Source organism: Schistocerca serialis, chromosome 5 (genome assembly GCF_023864345.2).
Source record: "Schistocerca serialis cubense isolate TAMUIC-IGC-003099 chromosome 5, iqSchSeri2.2, whole genome shotgun sequence".
NCBI lineage: Eukaryota > Metazoa > Arthropoda > Insecta > Orthoptera > Acrididae > Schistocerca > Schistocerca serialis.
This window is the reverse complement of record NC_064642.1, coordinates 356853304-356872422: the sequence shown is the minus strand read 5'-3', so window position 1 is coordinate 356872422 and position 19119 is coordinate 356853304. Positions and strand designations below refer to the sequence as shown.

At 37.0% G+C, this 19119-nt stretch overlaps 1 protein-coding gene across 3 annotated transcripts in view; it reads right to left on the bottom strand.

Annotated features, from left to right (window-relative positions):
- Positions 1 to 19119, bottom strand: part of LOC126482333 (uncharacterized) — a 488737-nt gene that overhangs the window by 79845 nt on the left and 389773 nt on the right. For 2 of the 3 annotated variants that reach the window (XM_050106394.1, XM_050106395.1), the window contains 5 exons: positions 18655 to 18795; positions 14468 to 14656; positions 5457 to 5594; positions 4181 to 4324; positions 1483 to 1583 (listed from right to left, as the gene is read on the bottom strand). In XM_050106394.1, the coding sequence (XP_049962351.1) occupies positions 1483 to 1583; positions 4181 to 4324; positions 5457 to 5594; positions 14468 to 14656; positions 18655 to 18795 (713 nt within the window). The remainder of the gene's footprint in view (positions 1 to 1482; positions 1584 to 4180; positions 4325 to 5456; positions 5595 to 14467; positions 14657 to 18654; positions 18796 to 19119) is intronic. The other variant, XM_050106396.1, reaches the window with a different exon arrangement.

The window sequence follows — 19119 nt, the reverse complement described above, 5'->3', positions numbered from 1 at the left end:
GATGCTTGAAGGTCTCTCAGGCATGCAGCCAGGTAGACTGGTCATTGTAGAATGAATTTTCAATGGCGTAACGTGCCATCACCATCAGGTTACTCCTGTTGACAGTCAACAGGAGTAACCTGATGATGATGGCACGTTACGCTGTCGAAAATTCGTTCTTCAAGAACCAGTCTACCCGGCAGCATGCCCGAGAGAGCTTCGAGCATGTCACTCTCATTTTCATGTAAGGCAGTGCTCATGTAAGGCAGTGCTCATTTTTGGTAATGTAGTGATCATAGTTTTACAGCACAGTTATGGAACATATTTAGTCAGTATTTCGTGTTTATGCAGTTGTACAAGAATAAGATTTTACTCTACAGAAAAATGTTACATTTAGGACACCACAGTCTTGTAGAACTTTTCTATCTTATAAACATATCTGTTGACCAATAATTTCTGTTTATACTTCTGAACGTAATTGTATGATAAGTCTTTCACTGTCATGGGTCGTTTACTATACAGTGTTATGTTAATATATTTAAAGTTATTTTGACACTGATTTAATCCAGTGTATTCTGAATGTACATTATTTCTGTCCGTTGTTTGTTAATTGTGGATAGCACATCAGCAAGTTGAAGCCTATGGCTGCTTTTTCATTAAGAAGAGAAAGGCATTAATATAAAATGACAGGTTCTGTTAGTATTTTTAGTTATTTGAACTGTGGCGCACGTACACATGTTCAGAACACACAGGGACAGGTACAAAGGTGCACGCATTAACAGGTCCAGAGCAGTTAAAGGGTTAATGTTCCATTACCACCCAGATCAGTAGAGATGGAAGATAAGTTTGGAGTGGGCACTAATGGGGCAGAAAATTGGCAGTGGCTTTGTTTATAAATTTGTCTTAACATTCACCTGAAGTTATTTAGGTAAACAACATAAATAAATTTCAAATACTGAGGAATTAAATCTCACTCATCCAAAAGAAAAGTCTAATGTTTTAATCACTGCACCATTATGTCAGCTCAGCACTTTGGAAACTGAATAAAATGCTGCTGAGAAGCCAATAACAACAAAAATCAAAACACCAAGTTACCAGAAGATATTGTGTGTATGTCAAATCACCTAATCAGCCAATATCTTTCAAGAATCTATACATTTACTGAGAAACTGTGTTATTCTAGGCGCTACAGTGTGGAAACACATGACCGCTACGGTCGCAGGTTCGAATCTTGCCTTGGGCATGGGTGTGTGTGATGTCCTTACGTTAGTGAGATTTAAGTAGTTCTAAGTTCTAGGGGACTGATGATCTCAGAAGTTAAGTCCCATAGTGCTCAGAGCCATTTTTTTGTGTTATTCTTGTAAATGATTTGATAAGTCTGAGATCATTATGAAATAGTGTATTTTTGCAAATCACTATCTAAGTATACGAGTGAATATTGTGGTAAATGTGATATATCATTTTAATTGCTTCCATATTCAAATCACATCCCAGAATATTTACCTGAGTTTTAATGAATGTAATACCATGCCGATCACAGTCATCATCAATATTCTCTAGCTCTTCAAGGATTATTTTACATTGGTCACACTCATCAACACTGTCTGGAAAAATAGATTTACTTAAATATCTGCTTTTGTGTCACACAACATGACATATACATTTTCATATGTAAACTTCAGACTCATTCCAAACAGTATTTTTTACTGCAATATAATCAGCCAAATGTTTCTCATATATCAAGAAAGACACAAAACTCATGCAATTACATAAAATGGAATTCTGTACAATAGTTGACATATTTATGACATCAATCTATTATAAAAGTATAGAGAGAAATATTATAATACAGGCTTATTCAAATAGATGTACCAAATATAACTAACTTTTATTTCATGGAATAAATTGGATATGAATACCTGATATGCAGATGAAAACATAAACTTTAAAGTTTACAAACATAGGTTATAAATGAACAATGTGCCCCTTTCTTGTTGGATGGCAAACATATAAGTGGTAGCCAAAATCACTTCACACATGAAGAAACATCTCTTATGTTACTGAGTTCATTACAGCTGTGATACAGTTTTGCAGATTGGCCAGTATTTTGGTATAGATGGAACATAAGCTACCTCTTTTAGAAAGCCCCAGAAGAAAAAGGCACATGACTTCCGATCAGACTCCAGCAGTCAGAAAGTAAGAGAGAGGTCTTCTTTTCCCATACGGCCTTGCCACTATTGAAAAAGGGAGCTGATTCAAAAAATCTTTGACATCAAGAGACCAATGGGGCAGAGTTCCATCCTGTTAAAAATGTAATCTTGTGAGTATTTGCTAAGGCGGTGAAAAAACCATTGTTCCAATATGTCCAGATACATTATTCCACTAAAAGTTCCCTCTACAAAAAAGAATGGTCCATAAACGTTGTTTTGGGGTAAAGTACAAAGCACATTTAGCTTCACTGAGCCTTTCTCATGTTGTAATGTTTCCCTGAGGTTTTGAAGACACCATGAGCAAACAATGCTAACAGTTTACCTTACAACAAAAATGAAACAACACTTTGTTGCTAAAAATTATGCATGACAGAAATGTTCAATCTTCCATCTTCCTTACCATGTCACCACAAAATCCAATATGCTTTTCTTTGTCATTTTCAACAAAAGCCTGAACAAGTTGCAAGCAACAGGGCTTGCACAGCAAATGGCACCTCCGAACTTGCCATAAAGTTGGTTTAGGTATTGCTAGTTCTCTGCTAGCTTTATTGGTGGACTTTTTTGGACTATGAAGAAACGTTACATAAATTCATCTCTTGTTCTCATCTAACACATGTACTCAGATTGTGAGTTAGTCTTTGCAGAAACATCCAGTTTGTTGGAAGTGCATAAATCAATGGCTTATGTTTGTCCTTGCTGGTGTTCAATGCTGTATTAGAGATAAAATACCCTCTGTAATGAAACTGCAACTAACATCTCCCAAACTCAGGAACATAGAAAACTTCATGCTGCATGTTAGCCATCTTACTCACTGGCTTACTGTTGGCATAAGTGCTCTGGCTGTTGTTTAAGTGACAATCAATGCTCTAATGATGGTAATCAAAACTTTAGATCCCCTCTTTCTCAACAGTATGCACATGATTCACACACAATTTATATTTCATGAAACAGAAGTTAATTAAGTAGGGTTCGTCTTTTTGAATATTACTGTAATATTCAAAGTTTATTACGTTATTCACACAAAACATGAAGAACTGATTAAATGGAATTTTTAAATTGCAGTTCCTCCCAGAGTACTTCCATTTCATGAGTTTAAAATTAAAACGGAATAAATAAATCACTGAAAATCTCTTACCATAAATTAAAAATTAAAACTACAACACATATGCTTTGCTAAAACAAAAACACCATCCTAAGAGCATTCTCTTTCACAAACAGTCTACTGTCTTAGAGGGATCTCATAATCAGTCTTCTTGTTTTTACCAGGCCTACACTTTTACATGCAACTACAAATTAAATATATAAAGAAGATACGGTTCTCAATCTACATAGGAACTGTACAATGAAATGCAGATGCAGCAACCATGGACATATTTTCTACTTTTAACAGTCGCCTAGAGGAGAAATATATAATTTAGCCACTCTACATATTCAGTGACAAATCTTTTAACGGTTTAGAACCAATGATTTAGAAAATATCACATACAATAATATGCTATTTGAACTGACAATGTCCTATCACAACATTCTACGGTTAGAATAATATCATTCACACTGTGTAAGATACGCATCATCACATAAAATCGGTCTAGCTCATGCTTTGACTGGTCTACACAAATTTGTAAATAGAGATGCCAAAAATTACACCATCCAATTTCACACACAAGGGCTAAGCTAACATAGTACCCATGCTAAATAATGAGTACTTCAACAAAAAGATAACCACATAAGTGAAATTAATATTAATGTGGAAATGAAATCCAGTCAAAATTATTGTTACTTGCAATGTAGAAAAGAATGAATTGGCAAGGATCATAAGGAAGAGCTTTCTTACTCTTACATGGTAAATCTATGTTATATTGTTAAAATTTATACAAGTAATATGAAAAGGAAAGATAATAATCAATAGGATTACAAAGAAAACGGTTGTGGTTATCATTTTGATAGCTATTGCATTTTTGCTAATAGGAGAGCAGTGGGACACAAGATACCATCAGAGGTTGTCTCAGGCCCAGTATGACTTCCTTCTGCCCCTTCGATACCCCCTTGATGTTCAGCATGATGATTGGTTTCTTTCTTTTGTCGCAGTTTGCGATATAGCTTCGTATTGCAAAGTTCACACAGTGTCTGGTTCCCTAGGACAGTTTCACACAGTAAAGAAGGACAGCAAAACTATTCTGTCAGTTGGATTTTCTGAAATGTTCAACTCAATTTTAAATACAATTTTGTAGGTGCAGACTAAATAACCAATGAAATTATGCAAATATAGTTATATTCTCTATTTCACTGGCTATGAAAATACTTACTTTTGAGTATTTTATGTGCTTTGATTTTAAAACAAAATCTTCCATTTTAAATGTTTCTATTTTCTGATGGAGGCCAGGAAAAAACAGTGGCCCAATTGTTGTAGTGAACATCAGTATAATGCTGTGTGTGTCATCCAATATTTAAAGAAAGGATGTGGGATGATGTGGAATTTTTTTGTACTTACTGAATCAGGCAGTACATTACAATAACCAGAGCACTAACAACTGCCTAATCACACTTTCAAATCTACTTTTTATTATTCTTGCTTGCAGAATAGTTTTAGTTACTCAAATGGCTGCTACACTCTCTTTTGTTGTTCACTGAACGGTCTGTCATTTTGTGTGTGTTTTTGCATCTATCACTCAAGTCACGTACTGTTTTCACTACATCAGTTAATCATAGTCACAATCACAACCAATGTAATGGTGTAGTACTGGGAATAGACTGGTAGCACAAAAGTGGCTCCTCCTATTACCACATATAAATGTAAGTGTTTTTACTAACCTTTATAACAAATTATTCATTTACATCACTCAAGCCTGAGAAAGGGCTGGGCAGAGGAGTGACTTCTTTAAGGAGAAAAAGAAAATATAACAAAGTAGTAAAGAAAATAAGAAGCTAAAGCTGAGAAAATGGCATCTGACTGCAAAGAAGGAGATAGCATTAATTATCAGAAAGCTTTTTTAGTGTTATTGAAGCTATAGTATCATGTTTACATTTGAACATACTTTAGCCTTGTTTGTATTGAGCTGAAGTTTATTGTTAAATTCAAGAGTTAATTTGTAGTGATCGCATAATGACTTAGTGAGATAAAGATCAATTGGTAGGACCATTATTTTAACACAAGCAAGCATAATATCACTTTTGATTACTTCATGTGCAGAAAGAAATATTTATTTATAGTAAAAACTTTGATCAATAATATTTTTGAATAACTCTTGAAGGTAACTGGATACTCACAGAAGTAGACAGCAAGTGAGTCAGATTCTTTTATAAGTTTCTGAAGTTCTTCCCCTTCAACTGCTTCAATTACTTCTCCTGAAGGGTCTTTTTGTGTGAGTAGCCAATTTAAGAGCTGCTCTTCATTATAAAGATCACCTACAAAGAAAGTGATGTAGTTTACAATGCTAATAATCATAAGACACTTTGTTATGTATGGTAACATTTAAACAAATCACTTCAGAATGAATCTTTGTAATGGAACTACAGATGATTACCTTACAATGCAGAGGTTTAGGTTGGAATAATGAAAAAGATTAAAATATTATCACATGAAATTAAATGATGGAATTGTACTAAAGATTAACTACATTTTTTTCCTGTAAGCTCTACTGAACACTGACCATGAAGTCAAAACAACAAATATAAATTTGCAATTTAGTGAAGAATGACTAGAAAGAACTTTGACTGACTTGAGTTTTACAGCAGAGTTACACAAAATGACACCAACAGCTTTTTTATTAGACAGCTGAAGACACTGTTCTGTAGTCAAACATTTGAACTGTTCTAACTCACTTAACTTTATTTGTGAAGTTACAATAATAATAAAAAAAATTTAAAAAAAAGAACCCGGAAATATTTGTTCATAAAATATCCTCAGTATATTAGGTGCATTTCTGCAATTTAAATTTAGGTGAAGACATCCCATGACATAATCTACACCATAATTATGCCAGTTTTAGTACATCTGTACATACTGGCTACCCTACGGAATGGCAAAAAAATACTTTTTGTTATATGTAACCATCCATGTCATATCATATATTCCAAGACTATTTAGTTATTCTGATTCCCTTATTCGGAGGAAATGTCTCCAACTTGAACTCATATTTTAGGGAGGAAAAAGCACACTTGCAAGATATCTGCCACAGCAACTGATCCTCTGTAGAAATCTGAGACATAATTATGACAGTTCGCAGTCACAATGTTCCGAAAGTGCCGGCCGCTGTGACTGAGCTGTTCTAGGCGCTTAAGTCTGTAACTGTGCGACCGCTACGGTCGCAGGTTCGAATCCTGCCTTTGGCATGGATGTGTGTGATGTCCTTAGGTTAGTTAGGTTTAAGTAGTTCTAAGTTCTGATGACCTCAGATGTTAAGTCCCATAGTGTGCAGAGCCATTTGAACCATTCTTCCAAAAGTACAATTCTTATTAAACTTACATGCATACTGGTTGTTTGTCACTCGCTCTGCCCCACAATATTTCACAAACTCTTACTTACTCCACCATACAGTAGTTTGTATTCAATGATTAGGCAGTTGCCGCGGGGCAGAGTGAGTGACAAGCAACCAGAGCACAAAAAAGTTTAAAATCTTTACTTCCAGATTGTCATAACTATGTACTGTCAGAATTATAGTGCAAATTTGTGTACAGGATCGACTTCTGGGGCTAATATATTGTAACAGTTTTTTTTTTTTTTTTTTTTTTTTTAAAAAAAAGTATGAGGTTAAGTTCGTGGTGTTTCTTTGTCAGAAAGACAACTGGTCCACCTATCACACAATCACTTGTAGTGCATGAGTATCATGCACTACATTTTTTCCTCCTCTTTCTAGCCACACAAATTAAACTATAAAAAGGCCAGTGTTATCTAAAAAGAAAGGAGTGTTTGCATTTATATCAAAATCTTTAGAGACAGAGCACTAGCTAAATTAATTATGGACGGGATTAAATCAAACATGACCTAGTTAAGGAAACCACCAAGACGTATGCCTACAATTTAGTGATGATGCAGAAAATTTAAATATAAGGAAAAGGAAATTTGCTACTCACCACTAATACGACATACTGACTTGCAGACAGAAACAATGAAAAGACTGTTACACATTTAGCTTTTGGCCAAAGCTTTTTTTAGAGAAGAAAACAATCATGCATTCACACAAGCAAGCACAACTCATGGACACACGACCACCATCTCTGGCAGAGAGCACCAGAAAGCAACTGTCAAGTTGAATGAAAGTAGCAATCTGGAGTGGGCCAGGTGTGGAAGGGGGAGGGTTAGCAAGGTATGGGTGAAGTGAGAAAACAGCACTGTCTAGTGGAGAGTGCAGGGACTATATGGAGGCATGATCATGATAAGCCTGGCAGGCACAGTATCTGGGGGCTGTGACATGGAGGAGGGGGGGGGGGGGGGTGATAGGGTGAAAAAAGAGATGATCAGGGGAGGGGAATGACGGATTGGTGTGTTGGCAGAGAGTGGCACAAAATGAGGGTGAGAGGACATGAACAGGTAGGAGGTGTAGGGCAAAGGGGGTGGAAAGTTTGGGGCAGTAGGTTATTGTGGACAGCTGGTAGGTAATCATATACATGAAAAAAAAGCTGTGCAATGATTGCAGTAGAGTTGGTATATGCGCTGACTGCTTTCACAGGTGGCCTAGTCTCTGACAGGACTGGAATAGGAAGTACTGGGTGGGTGGATTGGGCAGGTCATGCACTTGGGTCTTCCACAGGAATATGATCCTGGTGGCAAGAGATTAGGATCGGGAGTGGCATAGGGATGGACTAGACTGTTGTGAAGGTGGAATTGGTGATGGAACACCACTTTAGGAGGGGCAGGCAGGATCTTGGGTACAATGTTCCTCATTTTAGGGAATGATAGATAATCAAAGCACTGAGAAAAGGTGTGGTTCAATTGTTGCAGTCTGAGGTAGTATTGGGTGATGAATGGGTCACTCCTTTGTAGTTGATTCTTGGGGGTGGTGGGAAGATTGGGATGTATGGGGAAATGGCATGGGAGATATGTTTATGAACTAGTCTGGGGGATTGTGCCTGCCTGTGAAGGCCTTGGTGAAACCTTCAGCATATTGGTTAAGGCGATGTTATCACTGCATATGCACCACCCCAGGTGGCAAGGCCCTATGGGAGGGATTTTTTTGGTGTGGAAGGGATGGTAACAGATAAATGCAGGTACTATTGGGGTTGGTGGGTTTAATTTCTACGGAGGTGTAGATAAAGCTATCAGAAAGGAGGAAGTCAACATCCAGGAAAGTGGTACATATGGTTAAGGAGGAACAGGTGACACAGATGGGAGAGAAAGTGTTGAGGTTGTGAAGGAATGAGAATATGGTGCCTTGACCCTGAGTCCAGATCATGAAGATATCATTAATCAATCTGAACCACATCTGAGGTTTAGGGTTTTGGGAGGCTAGGAAAGTTATCTCTGGATGGCCCGTAAACAGGATGGCATAGGAGAGTACCAAGTGGTACCCGTGGTTGTGCCACAGATTTGTCTGTATACATTTCCTTCGAAAGAGAAGAAGCTGTGTGTTAGGATAAAGTTGGTAAGGTGTATAAGAAATGATGTGGGTTTGGAGTCTGAAGGATGGCAGGAAAGGTAGTGTTCAAAGGCCATAGCAACTGATGTGTAAAGGCTTCTGAATGAAACTTCTGCAGCACAACCAAAATAATCTTGGCAACATGTAAATACTGAAATAACATCACATGTGTCTTAACCTGTGATGGTGTTCCACTCTTTTAGAATTAGATGCACTTCCTTACTTACATGGGTTCCAGTGGTCACTGTTTTTGTTCCTCCACTGACTATAGAAGTTTTTGAGAGAAAGTACAAAATGCTTCAAGGCAAACTCTGCAAGGCACACTCAGCAACTGAATGCAGTGTCTGTCTTCAAGTGTTTTGTGCTTTTTCTCAAACATATAGGAGAATATATAAACAATTCACATCTCAGTTGCTTACATATCAAGTTATAACTACCAGGAATCTTGAACATTCACAATGGGACAAAATTAGCAAATCACTAATAATGAAATAAAGTGATTACTTCAAATGCAGTCTCATGCAGGAAAACGTCCTCACTCAAGAATTTATAGCAGCTTTGGACACATGTGTAAATGTGTAGGGAATTTGGTGTAGAAGCTGGTCACCGTTAAAAATTGCAGATGGCTACATCACTTATCACCAAGAGCAGCAGCAACCACAATAGCCCATTGAGGCTATGTTGTCACAGTAGGAGTCAACTTCTGTGCATCACCGGCACTGTACATAACAATATTTCCAGTGTACAGTTTCGAGAAGTGTGAAGAACCCTCGTAATAATCACTGACTCAGCACAAAGAGCATCCACTGGACAATGTTTGGGAACAAATGGAGGGTGAAACTCCATCACCATCCATGGATATACCCAAACTGTTTTCAACTGCCTCACCAAGCTTGCTCAGTAAGCAGCAGAGGACATGTCACTCATCATCAGTGGGCCACAGGTGGAGATCTCAACAGTAACCTCATGGCCTCTTCTGTGCCTAATATGAGCTGGTTAAAGGGGAAGGATTTTGTATCCATGGAATCAGATCATTGCAATACTCATCTCACATGGTCCATCCTATTGGTCATGGGTCAGCATAAGGGACAGCCGCAACAGTGTCATCAGTTTTACTTATTTATCATCATCTAGCACCACTTAGACTGTTGAGGCAATATTTAATGGATAAAAGTGTGTCAGGCTGTACTCAATACAAAAGACATCTAAGTGCAAAATATGCTCAGATCCCCCTTTTTTTATTATTTTACCAGAATCTTGACTCAATTCTAGCTGTCTATCCAGGTGGACATCTAGAAATTTTAAACACTTTGTCTTATTAGTGCATGAGCTTTAAAGTCTATTCCTGCTTCAGCAAATGACAGTTATTTCTTTTAAGCTTCACATTGTATCCAAGGCTGTTTTGGTGGCTTGTAATTTTGATGCCATTCATCAGAGCAAGTAACATCTCACTTGGTATCATGCGACTGAGTACATTCCATTTCAGACATTCTCTGGCCAGAAAGAGCCAGTTTGATAACTGGGAATCAAATCTGGGACTTCTGCATGAATAGTCAATGATGACAATCAGAGGATTATAGAGGCAGCTTTTTATGAGGTTAAGATTTAAACTTTCATTGTGAACCAGCTGTAGGCTCTCTCAACTATTATTTGAGCTATGTCCTGCACTGTTGAGATTGATGTCTGATTCATTAGCTAGTATGATTAGCAAGCTTTAAAGTTTTTGAGGAGTGAATATGCATAGGGCCATGTTGAACTCCAAAATTTAAGATATTTTTATTTTAAATACAAATATAAATTATTAAGGCACATTGCTGTTAATATATGATTGCTAATCTCAGACAAAACACTTATTCTTGCTTCCATATCTAAATGAGGTGAAGATAGTAGTGTCTTAAAACAAGTTGTCAGCTGTTATTGCCCTATGCCCTTCAGTCCCCACTCAGAACTTGAATATGGAAACAACTGAAAGGTACATATCATGCCCAAGTTTCTTGTATCAGTATTATCCAACATAATGTCTACCAACAACGATTCCAGTTCATTCTACACAACTTTATTATGGCCCTCTCTAGTTGCCTGGCAAAACTGGAGATACCTCCTGCTACTGAGTTATACATTTTATTTAAATTCTCGGATGTTCTGCTATACATTTAACTGAAATTGAAATTCTTGGGTGTTCAGCCATGTATAGAGACTGGTGTTGCATGTATTTCCAGCAGTAAGGCTTGCTGCCATTTTCAAGTGACTCTAAGGTACTCAGCTGGATATAATCACTGACACTATATGAATTTTTGGCAATGAGACTTGCTGCAACTATATCCAGCAGAACTTCCAAGAAGAAGTTAACTTACATGTTATCCAAGGAAATCTCTGATCAGATATACGAGGTATACATTGTTGGTACTATTAGGACATGCTGACTGTAATATATGCAATTAAAATACATGACATAAAAATAATTCTGACACAAACTTTGTATCATTGTCTTTGTCTTAGAGCAGAGTTCTGCCTATTGGAGCAAAAGTGATTTTCAAGGTGCCAATACACATCTGGTTAAAAATGCACAATATTAACTACCTCTCCAACAAATTATTTGAATATCTGAATATTGTAATTACAAATCCCTCTTGCTATTATAGCAACATGAATATTACTGCTCACCATATGCACGAGACGTAGGTCAGCAGACAGGTATATTGGAAGTAGACTCTTGGATATTTTTAAGCTATTGGACAAAGTTCTTCATCAGGCGTAGAAACATGCACATGACAAAGGACTTTGTCCAGTAGCTTAGTAATTACAACTTTCAATGTGCCTGTGCTGTTACTGTGCCACCACTGAGACAATCTCTGCTCCTGCTGACCAATGCCTTCATAAAAGATATCAACCATTTCCTCCAACGACTCTCCACACTTCCTATTCCTTTATCATATGGTGCCCTGCTCATCACTATTGATGCCACCTCCCTTAACACTAACATTCCTAATGCCCATGGCCTTACCACTATTGAACACTACCTTTCCCAACACTCGATGGATTCCAAACCAACTACTTCCTTCCTAGTCACCATGACCAACTATATCCTCACCCACAATTACTTCTCCTTTGAAGTCATCACCTACAAACAAATGGGGTACAGTAATGGGCACTTGTATGGCTCCATCCTATATCAACCTATTCATGGGCTGCCTAGAAGAATCCTTTCTAATCACAGAGAATCCCTAACTCCTCACCTGGTTCATATTCATTGATGACATCACTGTGATCTGGATTGAGGGTGAAGACATCCTACCCACATTTCTCCAGAACCTTAACACTTTCTTCCCCAATCACTTCACCTGGTACTCCTCAACTCAACAAGCCACCTTCCTCAATGTTGACTGCCACCTCAAAGATGGCTACATAAATACATCTGACCATATCAAACCTACCAACCACAGCAATATCTCCACTTTGACAGCTGCCACTCATTCCATACCAAGAAGTCCTAGCCATGCATGGCTGTCACATATGTAGTGATAAGCACTCTCTCTTGAAATATACCATGGTCTCACTGAGGACTTCACACACTGTAATTACTCTCTCAATCCTGTATAGACCTCATGTGCCTTTTCTCTCTAGTCACCCATACCTCCCAAGGTCCCATCATCTGGCCACAAAGGAGCCTAGCCATGCATGATCATCACATTTGTAGTGATGAGCAGTCCCTCTCAAAATATACCAGGGATCTCATGAAGGACTTCACGGATGATAATTACCCTCCCAATCTTGTATAGAAACAGATGTCATGTGCCTTCTCTCTCCAGTCGCCTACCACCTCCAAAAGTCTCACCATCCAGCCACAAAGGAGCATTTCCCTCATGACTCAGTACTGCTCAGGACTGGAGAAACTGAATCACAATCTCTACCAGGGTTTCAACTACCTCTGGCTACCTGTTAAACCAGTCACATGATCTACAAATCAAGCTTCAACCACAGCGTTGTGTTCTATGTAGGCATAAAGACCAATAAACTGTCTGTTCACAAGAATGTCCACCAACAACCTGTGGCCAACGAACAGCTGGACCACCCAGTTGCTAACACAACATTCTTCATTTTCAATGATTTTTTCACGGCCTGTGTCATCTGGATCTTTCCTACCAACACCAGGTGTTCTGAAGTGAGCAGGTGGAAACTCTCCCTGCAATATACCCTACATTCCTGTAACCATCCTGGCCTCAACCTTAGTTAGTCATTGACCTTTACCCACCTATCCCCTTCCCTATTCCCACTCCAGCACTACACACCCTTCTATTCCACCAATGCACCCACAATTTTTTTATCTCTCTTGTTTTCCTCTGCCCTCCCCCCAACATCCTTCATCTAACCTCCTGACTGCATTTAGCTTCCCTATGCTCTCCCCACCTTGTGGCTGTAATCTCCCACAAGCAGCATTTTACCGTCCCCTGCCCCTATCTTGCTATCCCCCCTGCTTTCCACCCCAACCTCCTCCTTACTGCCCACCCAGATTGCTTCTCCCATTATGTGCTGTTGCTTGCAGTCTGGCCCCAACAATCAGTGTTTGAGTTGCATTTCCATGAATGTGTGTGTGTATGTCATCTAATTCAGACGAAGGCCTGTTGGCCAAAAGCTTATTTTTCTAGCAGTATTTTGTTGTTCCTTTCTGTGACTCAACATGGGTTAAATCAAGGTATATTGTAACAGAAAGAAGTACCTACCAAAAGCTACTTCCAAAGACAGCGTCCGTGATTAGTGACCATTAATGATAATCAACTATACTCTACATATGCTTATAAACTATAATTATACATCTTCTTTGTACTGTTGGCAAAATTTGTTTCAAATTGTTTATTTCTTCAGAAAAGAGATTGTGATTTCTGCCACATTTGGGCAATGAAATAATTCATTAGTGACACATGAAAATTTATACAAAGGACAAGATTCGAACACAGGTCTCTTGCCTTCACACAGTGTTTACACACAACTGCATAGACTACCCAAGCATGCCTCCCTACTCAACCCAAATTCAAATTTGCTGCTCAATAGCAAAGTAACACCCCCCAGTCTTTTTTCCTCTTTTTGCTTGTTCCATCACTCAAAGTCCGGTATGAGGTTGGGCAAAGAGTACTCTACACAGAATGGTCATATTAACCTTCAAGGTGCTGAGTGGTGTCTCTTTCGAACATGTCCGTGGTGGGAGGTAACACCTGAAATTTGGTGTTTTCGCCACACTTTTGACACTGTTGGAATTTCCTCATGATTTCTGAAATGGAATGTCCCATGCTTCTAGCTCCAACTACCATTCCATATTCAAAGTCTGCTAATTTATGTGGCCTTAATCACATTGGAAACCTTTTCACATGAATCACCCAAATACAAATGACACCTCTGCCAATGTATTGCCCTTTTATACCTCATGTATGTGATACTACCGCTATATGTATATGTGCGTATCACTATCCCATGACTTCTGTCACCTGAGTATAATGCAATATTTGGAAAAAAGTCACTAACATAATAGTGGTTGTAATCTTCAAAAAAGCAAGAAAATATTTATTTTTCTCTCAGTGTTGATTGCAAATCCAGGCAGCAGCTAAGTTCAAAATTATTCTGCTTGTTTACATAAGAGCTGAAATAATATTTTTTGCAGCATATATCAGCCAAAGTATTATAGTTATCATCACTCAGGCAGAAATTTACCTGCATATATTACTGGTTCCTTTGATGTCATCTTAAAGAACACAACACCAGGTAGTGCAAACACACCATATTCTTTTGCCATCTGCTTGTCATCTATCTTCACAAAATTTATACCTGCTCCATCTGCCTCGTCATCAATATGTTCAATTTCTACCAGAACTCGGTCACACTGCTTGCAGTCATTACTGTCTGAAAAAAACTTTGATGTAAAACAATTTCACAAAATGTTACAGGTGCAGTATTGTAATCAACATGTAGAACTCTGATGATGTCAGTTACTTTTTATAACTGCTATTCTACCATCTACACAATTAACTTCACATGAAAATTTGAGATAATTTCTCAGCTTAATGATCCTGTTTTTGAAATGGAGTAATCACAATTCAAATTCAAATGATATTCATAGAGCTTCCATATACTACCTGTTCAGTTTATGATTGTTGCCATTGGCACCAAGACTAAATGTATGATACATTGTTAACAAAGGTGAATGAATACATCCATACAAGTACAGCACACATGCATAATTTCAAAAAATGAAAAATGATAAATAAAAAAGTGATACATTCAAGGAATGAACCAGCAACAGTCTAAAATCATGAATGAAAAGTAAAAGTGAAACCTTCATGTATTCTGAACTTGCAAATACACATAAAATATCTCATTATGAAACAGTAGAATTATGTCTGTAGACAGACAGAGAGAAGAAAAAATGAAAATGATAATCTGTGTGAAGGAAGATTACGCATGACAAAGCAGAGTATGAAAAATGGTTCTGCAGCATAAAGACAATACACATTTCTACTTGTAATATTGCTAATCATTCATAGCAACTGTTGTTTTACATATACACATTAGCTGAGCTGAACATAGTAAAATGCTGTAATAATTATTTCTATATTAGCAAATCAGCCAAGGTGTAAAAATATATTTTAGAAAAGTGGAGGCTTTTAGATACTTTTGAAGGAATTAATGGCCATGGAAGGTTTCCTTACTCTAAGAATTTTCTCCACTGCTGTGACATTACTCTAATTCTACTTCCAGATGATCCCACATAGACTGTGATCAGCTTCTAATCTGGTAATGATCTGACCATGCATAATGATTTCCAAATATATTCATTACGCTATTCTGCTTTCCTATGACTGAAATTAGATGTGCCAAATCCACACAACTGCACACTGTTCCCAAGAGTTCAGGGCATACAAACTGTCAGTGGCATTCTAAGTAGTCTCATACTGTGTGCGCATATGTCATGTTTTTGTGTTGTCACATTGAAGTTTCGTCCACACACTAACTGTGAAACAAAGAAAAATTTTTAATAAATGACAACTCCATTCATTAAATAAATTTATAGCTGTGGTACCCACAATGCAGAAGATGCACAACTGAAAAGTTTGATATGAAAATTTTTGTTTTCTGAACTGCACATCTCACTTTTGGCACCAGCTATTTATTACACTGCAGAAAATTCACTAGGTACTGTAAGTTCTCTTTACCAAGACTATTGTTGAAATTTTTTTTGTAAAAATCCAATCTTATGTATCTCTAAAAATATCCTGTTTGGATACCACATCTTTTTAATTTTCAAAATGTTGGAAAACTATTTGAGGGAGCGTTCAATACTTTCACCAGTACATAGGCCTGCTGCTGTACAATCTCAGAAGTTATATGGCACATATTTTGTACACTAACTTCATTAAATAGTGCCACAAGTTATTTATAAGGAATGTAAGGAATCTGGATACTGGTAGCTAAATCTGAAAGAGTTAACAGTTATTTCTGAGGACTTGAACTCAATTCCTCCACTAATTCAGCATTCAGTCTCAAAACTATTGGTCATCAGTACTAATTTATCTTCTGTTCACAAACATAGTCCATTGTCTAACATGACTGTCATCCATCAGATGCAGGCAATGAACGTGTCTGTGAAATTTGTCATGTTGAGTTGTTTTTTCTAACAGAATATCCAAACACTGGGACTTCCAGACTTCCCAGCTAATGGAGACAGCTGTTGGTTTATGTAACAATACAGACATACATTAATACTTGTTCCATAGATCATGAGTAGGACATTTTGTAATGATGTGGAATATGTCACTTTAACATAAGTTTTCTTTACACAAAATAATTAATTTTTTTTACAGTTACTGCTGCATATCTAAAAATTCGTCTATTGAGTAGAAGGAGTCATCATTCAGAAGTTCCTTTAATTTGTTTTTAAATGTTGGTTGGCTATCTGTCGGACTTTTAATGCTATTTGGCAAAAGACCAAAGATTTTTGTGGCAGCAAAAGTCATATTTAACCCAGAATAGTGAAGATCGTCCTTTCTTCTAGTGTTGTAGCTATGCACTTCACTGTTATTTTTGAACTGGGATGGGTTATTAATAACAATCTTCACAAGTGAATATATGTATTGTGAAGGTACTGTGAATATCCCAAGCTCCTTAAATAAATGTCTGCAAGGTCTTCTTGGGTGGGCTACAGCTATTATTCTGATTACACGCTTTTGAGCAATGAATACTTTTTCTCTTAATGATGAATTGCCCCAAAATATGATGCCACATGAAAGCAGTGAATGAAAATAGGCACAGTAGGTTAATTTAATAATATGTTTATCACCAATATTTGCAAAAATCCTAAAAGCATAAGAAGCTGAAACTAACCGTTTCAGCAGATCATCAATATGTTTCTTACAATTCAATTTCTCATCAATGCACACACCCAGAAATTTCGAATATTCTGCCTTAGCAACAGACTTCTGTTCATAGTCTACATTTATGAATGGTGTTATGCCATTTACAGTACAGAATTGTATATACTGTGTTTTCTCAAAATTTAGTGAGAGTCCATTTGCAAAGAACCACTAATATTTCTCCGAAAGACATTATTTTCAATTATCACAGCTGATTCTTGTTTGTTGGGTGTGATTACTACACTTGTATCACCAGCAACTAGAAATAGTTTTGCATCTGCATGTATATAGAGTGGCAAGTCATTAATATATATTAAGAACAATAGGGGGCCCAAGACTGAACCCTGTAGGACACCATACTTGATACCTCCCCGGTTCGAGGACTCTGCTGATTTTTGCAGACTATCTGTACTGTTAATTTCAACATTCTGCATTCTTCCAGTTACATATGAATTAAACCATCTGTGCACTGTCCCATTCATACCAAATACTTAAGTTTATCTAGAATAATGTCATGATTTACACAATCAAAAGCCTTTGAGAGAACACAAAATATCCCCATGGGTGATGTTTCGTTATTCAATGCATTTAATATTTGATCCGTGGAAGCACATATAGTATTTTCTGCTGAAAAGCCTTTCTCAAAACCAAATTGGCATTTTGCTAGTACTTCATTTCTACAAATATGTGATGCTACTCTTGAACACATTATTTGTTCAAGAATTTTGGATAAAACTGTCTGAAGTGAGACGGAGTAGTAGTTGTTAGCATCAGACCTATTCCCTTTTATTATGCAACGATTCAACAATAGCGTATTTCAGTCTATTTGGAAAAATGCCCTGTTCCAGTGAGCTGCTACATATGTGGCTGAGAATCGTACTTCTCTGTTGGGAACAAGCTTTTAGTACTCTGTTAGAAATGCCATCAATTCCATGTGAGCTTTTACTTTTGAGTGAATTTATTACTTTCCTAATTTCAGTAGGAGAGGTGGATTGAATTTCAATTTTATCAAATTGCTTGCCATGGTTTCCCTTTTAACAATATTCCAAATTGTTTTAATTTTGAATTAAAACAATGAATAAATTAACAAACATGATTCCAAATGGCACATTTTAAAGTACTACATGTTTTGAAATTAATACTGGCTGCAGTTGTAATGATACTATCCATATACTGTGCTTCACTTCAAATCAATGGAGATTTAACTGTTACAGGATATACTGTAACAGTCAAATTTCTGATGATTTACACTAAGCAGAACAATTGGACAGTACTGCTACAACTAAAGCCAGCATTAATTTCAAAACATACAGTACTTTAAAATGTGACCCTCTGAACTATATTTGTTAATTTATTCATTGTTACCCAAACAAATTAAGATTGTAGAACTTGAAATACTGAGTTTTGGTAAGCAAATTTTCAAAATAGTAGAATGAATGGAAATGTCCCACAATTTCACTCACATTATCTGAAATGAGAGATCTTACTCACAAAAGAATACTGCCACATAGTCAGACGTTTGCCTTATTTTCTGAAACATCTTTCTGTTAACCCTTTCAATGTGATCAGTCAGTTCCATATTTTCAGGATTAGTTAGCCAGTCCAGTACTTCTTCATCATCATCTATGTCACCTGAAAATGTAAAAGAAGCAAAAAAATTATAACACAATGCAGATTATACTTCATTTAAACTTCAAAAATGTTGTAATGTTGTTATGAAATCCGAATAATACAAAAATACATGTTTTCTTAACTTTATACAACTGAGTATTACAAAGTACACCTTTATAAATTTTATGCCATCAAGTAGATTTAGAAATGAAGCTGACTTTCTTTATGTTTTCTAACCTGTCAGTGAGAAGTAAGTGAGCATTTTGGAAAGTAACCTTAATTTTCTTTTAGTGTGGGGTGCACAAAACAGTCACAGCATATGTACACCATGGGCTTCAGAGAATA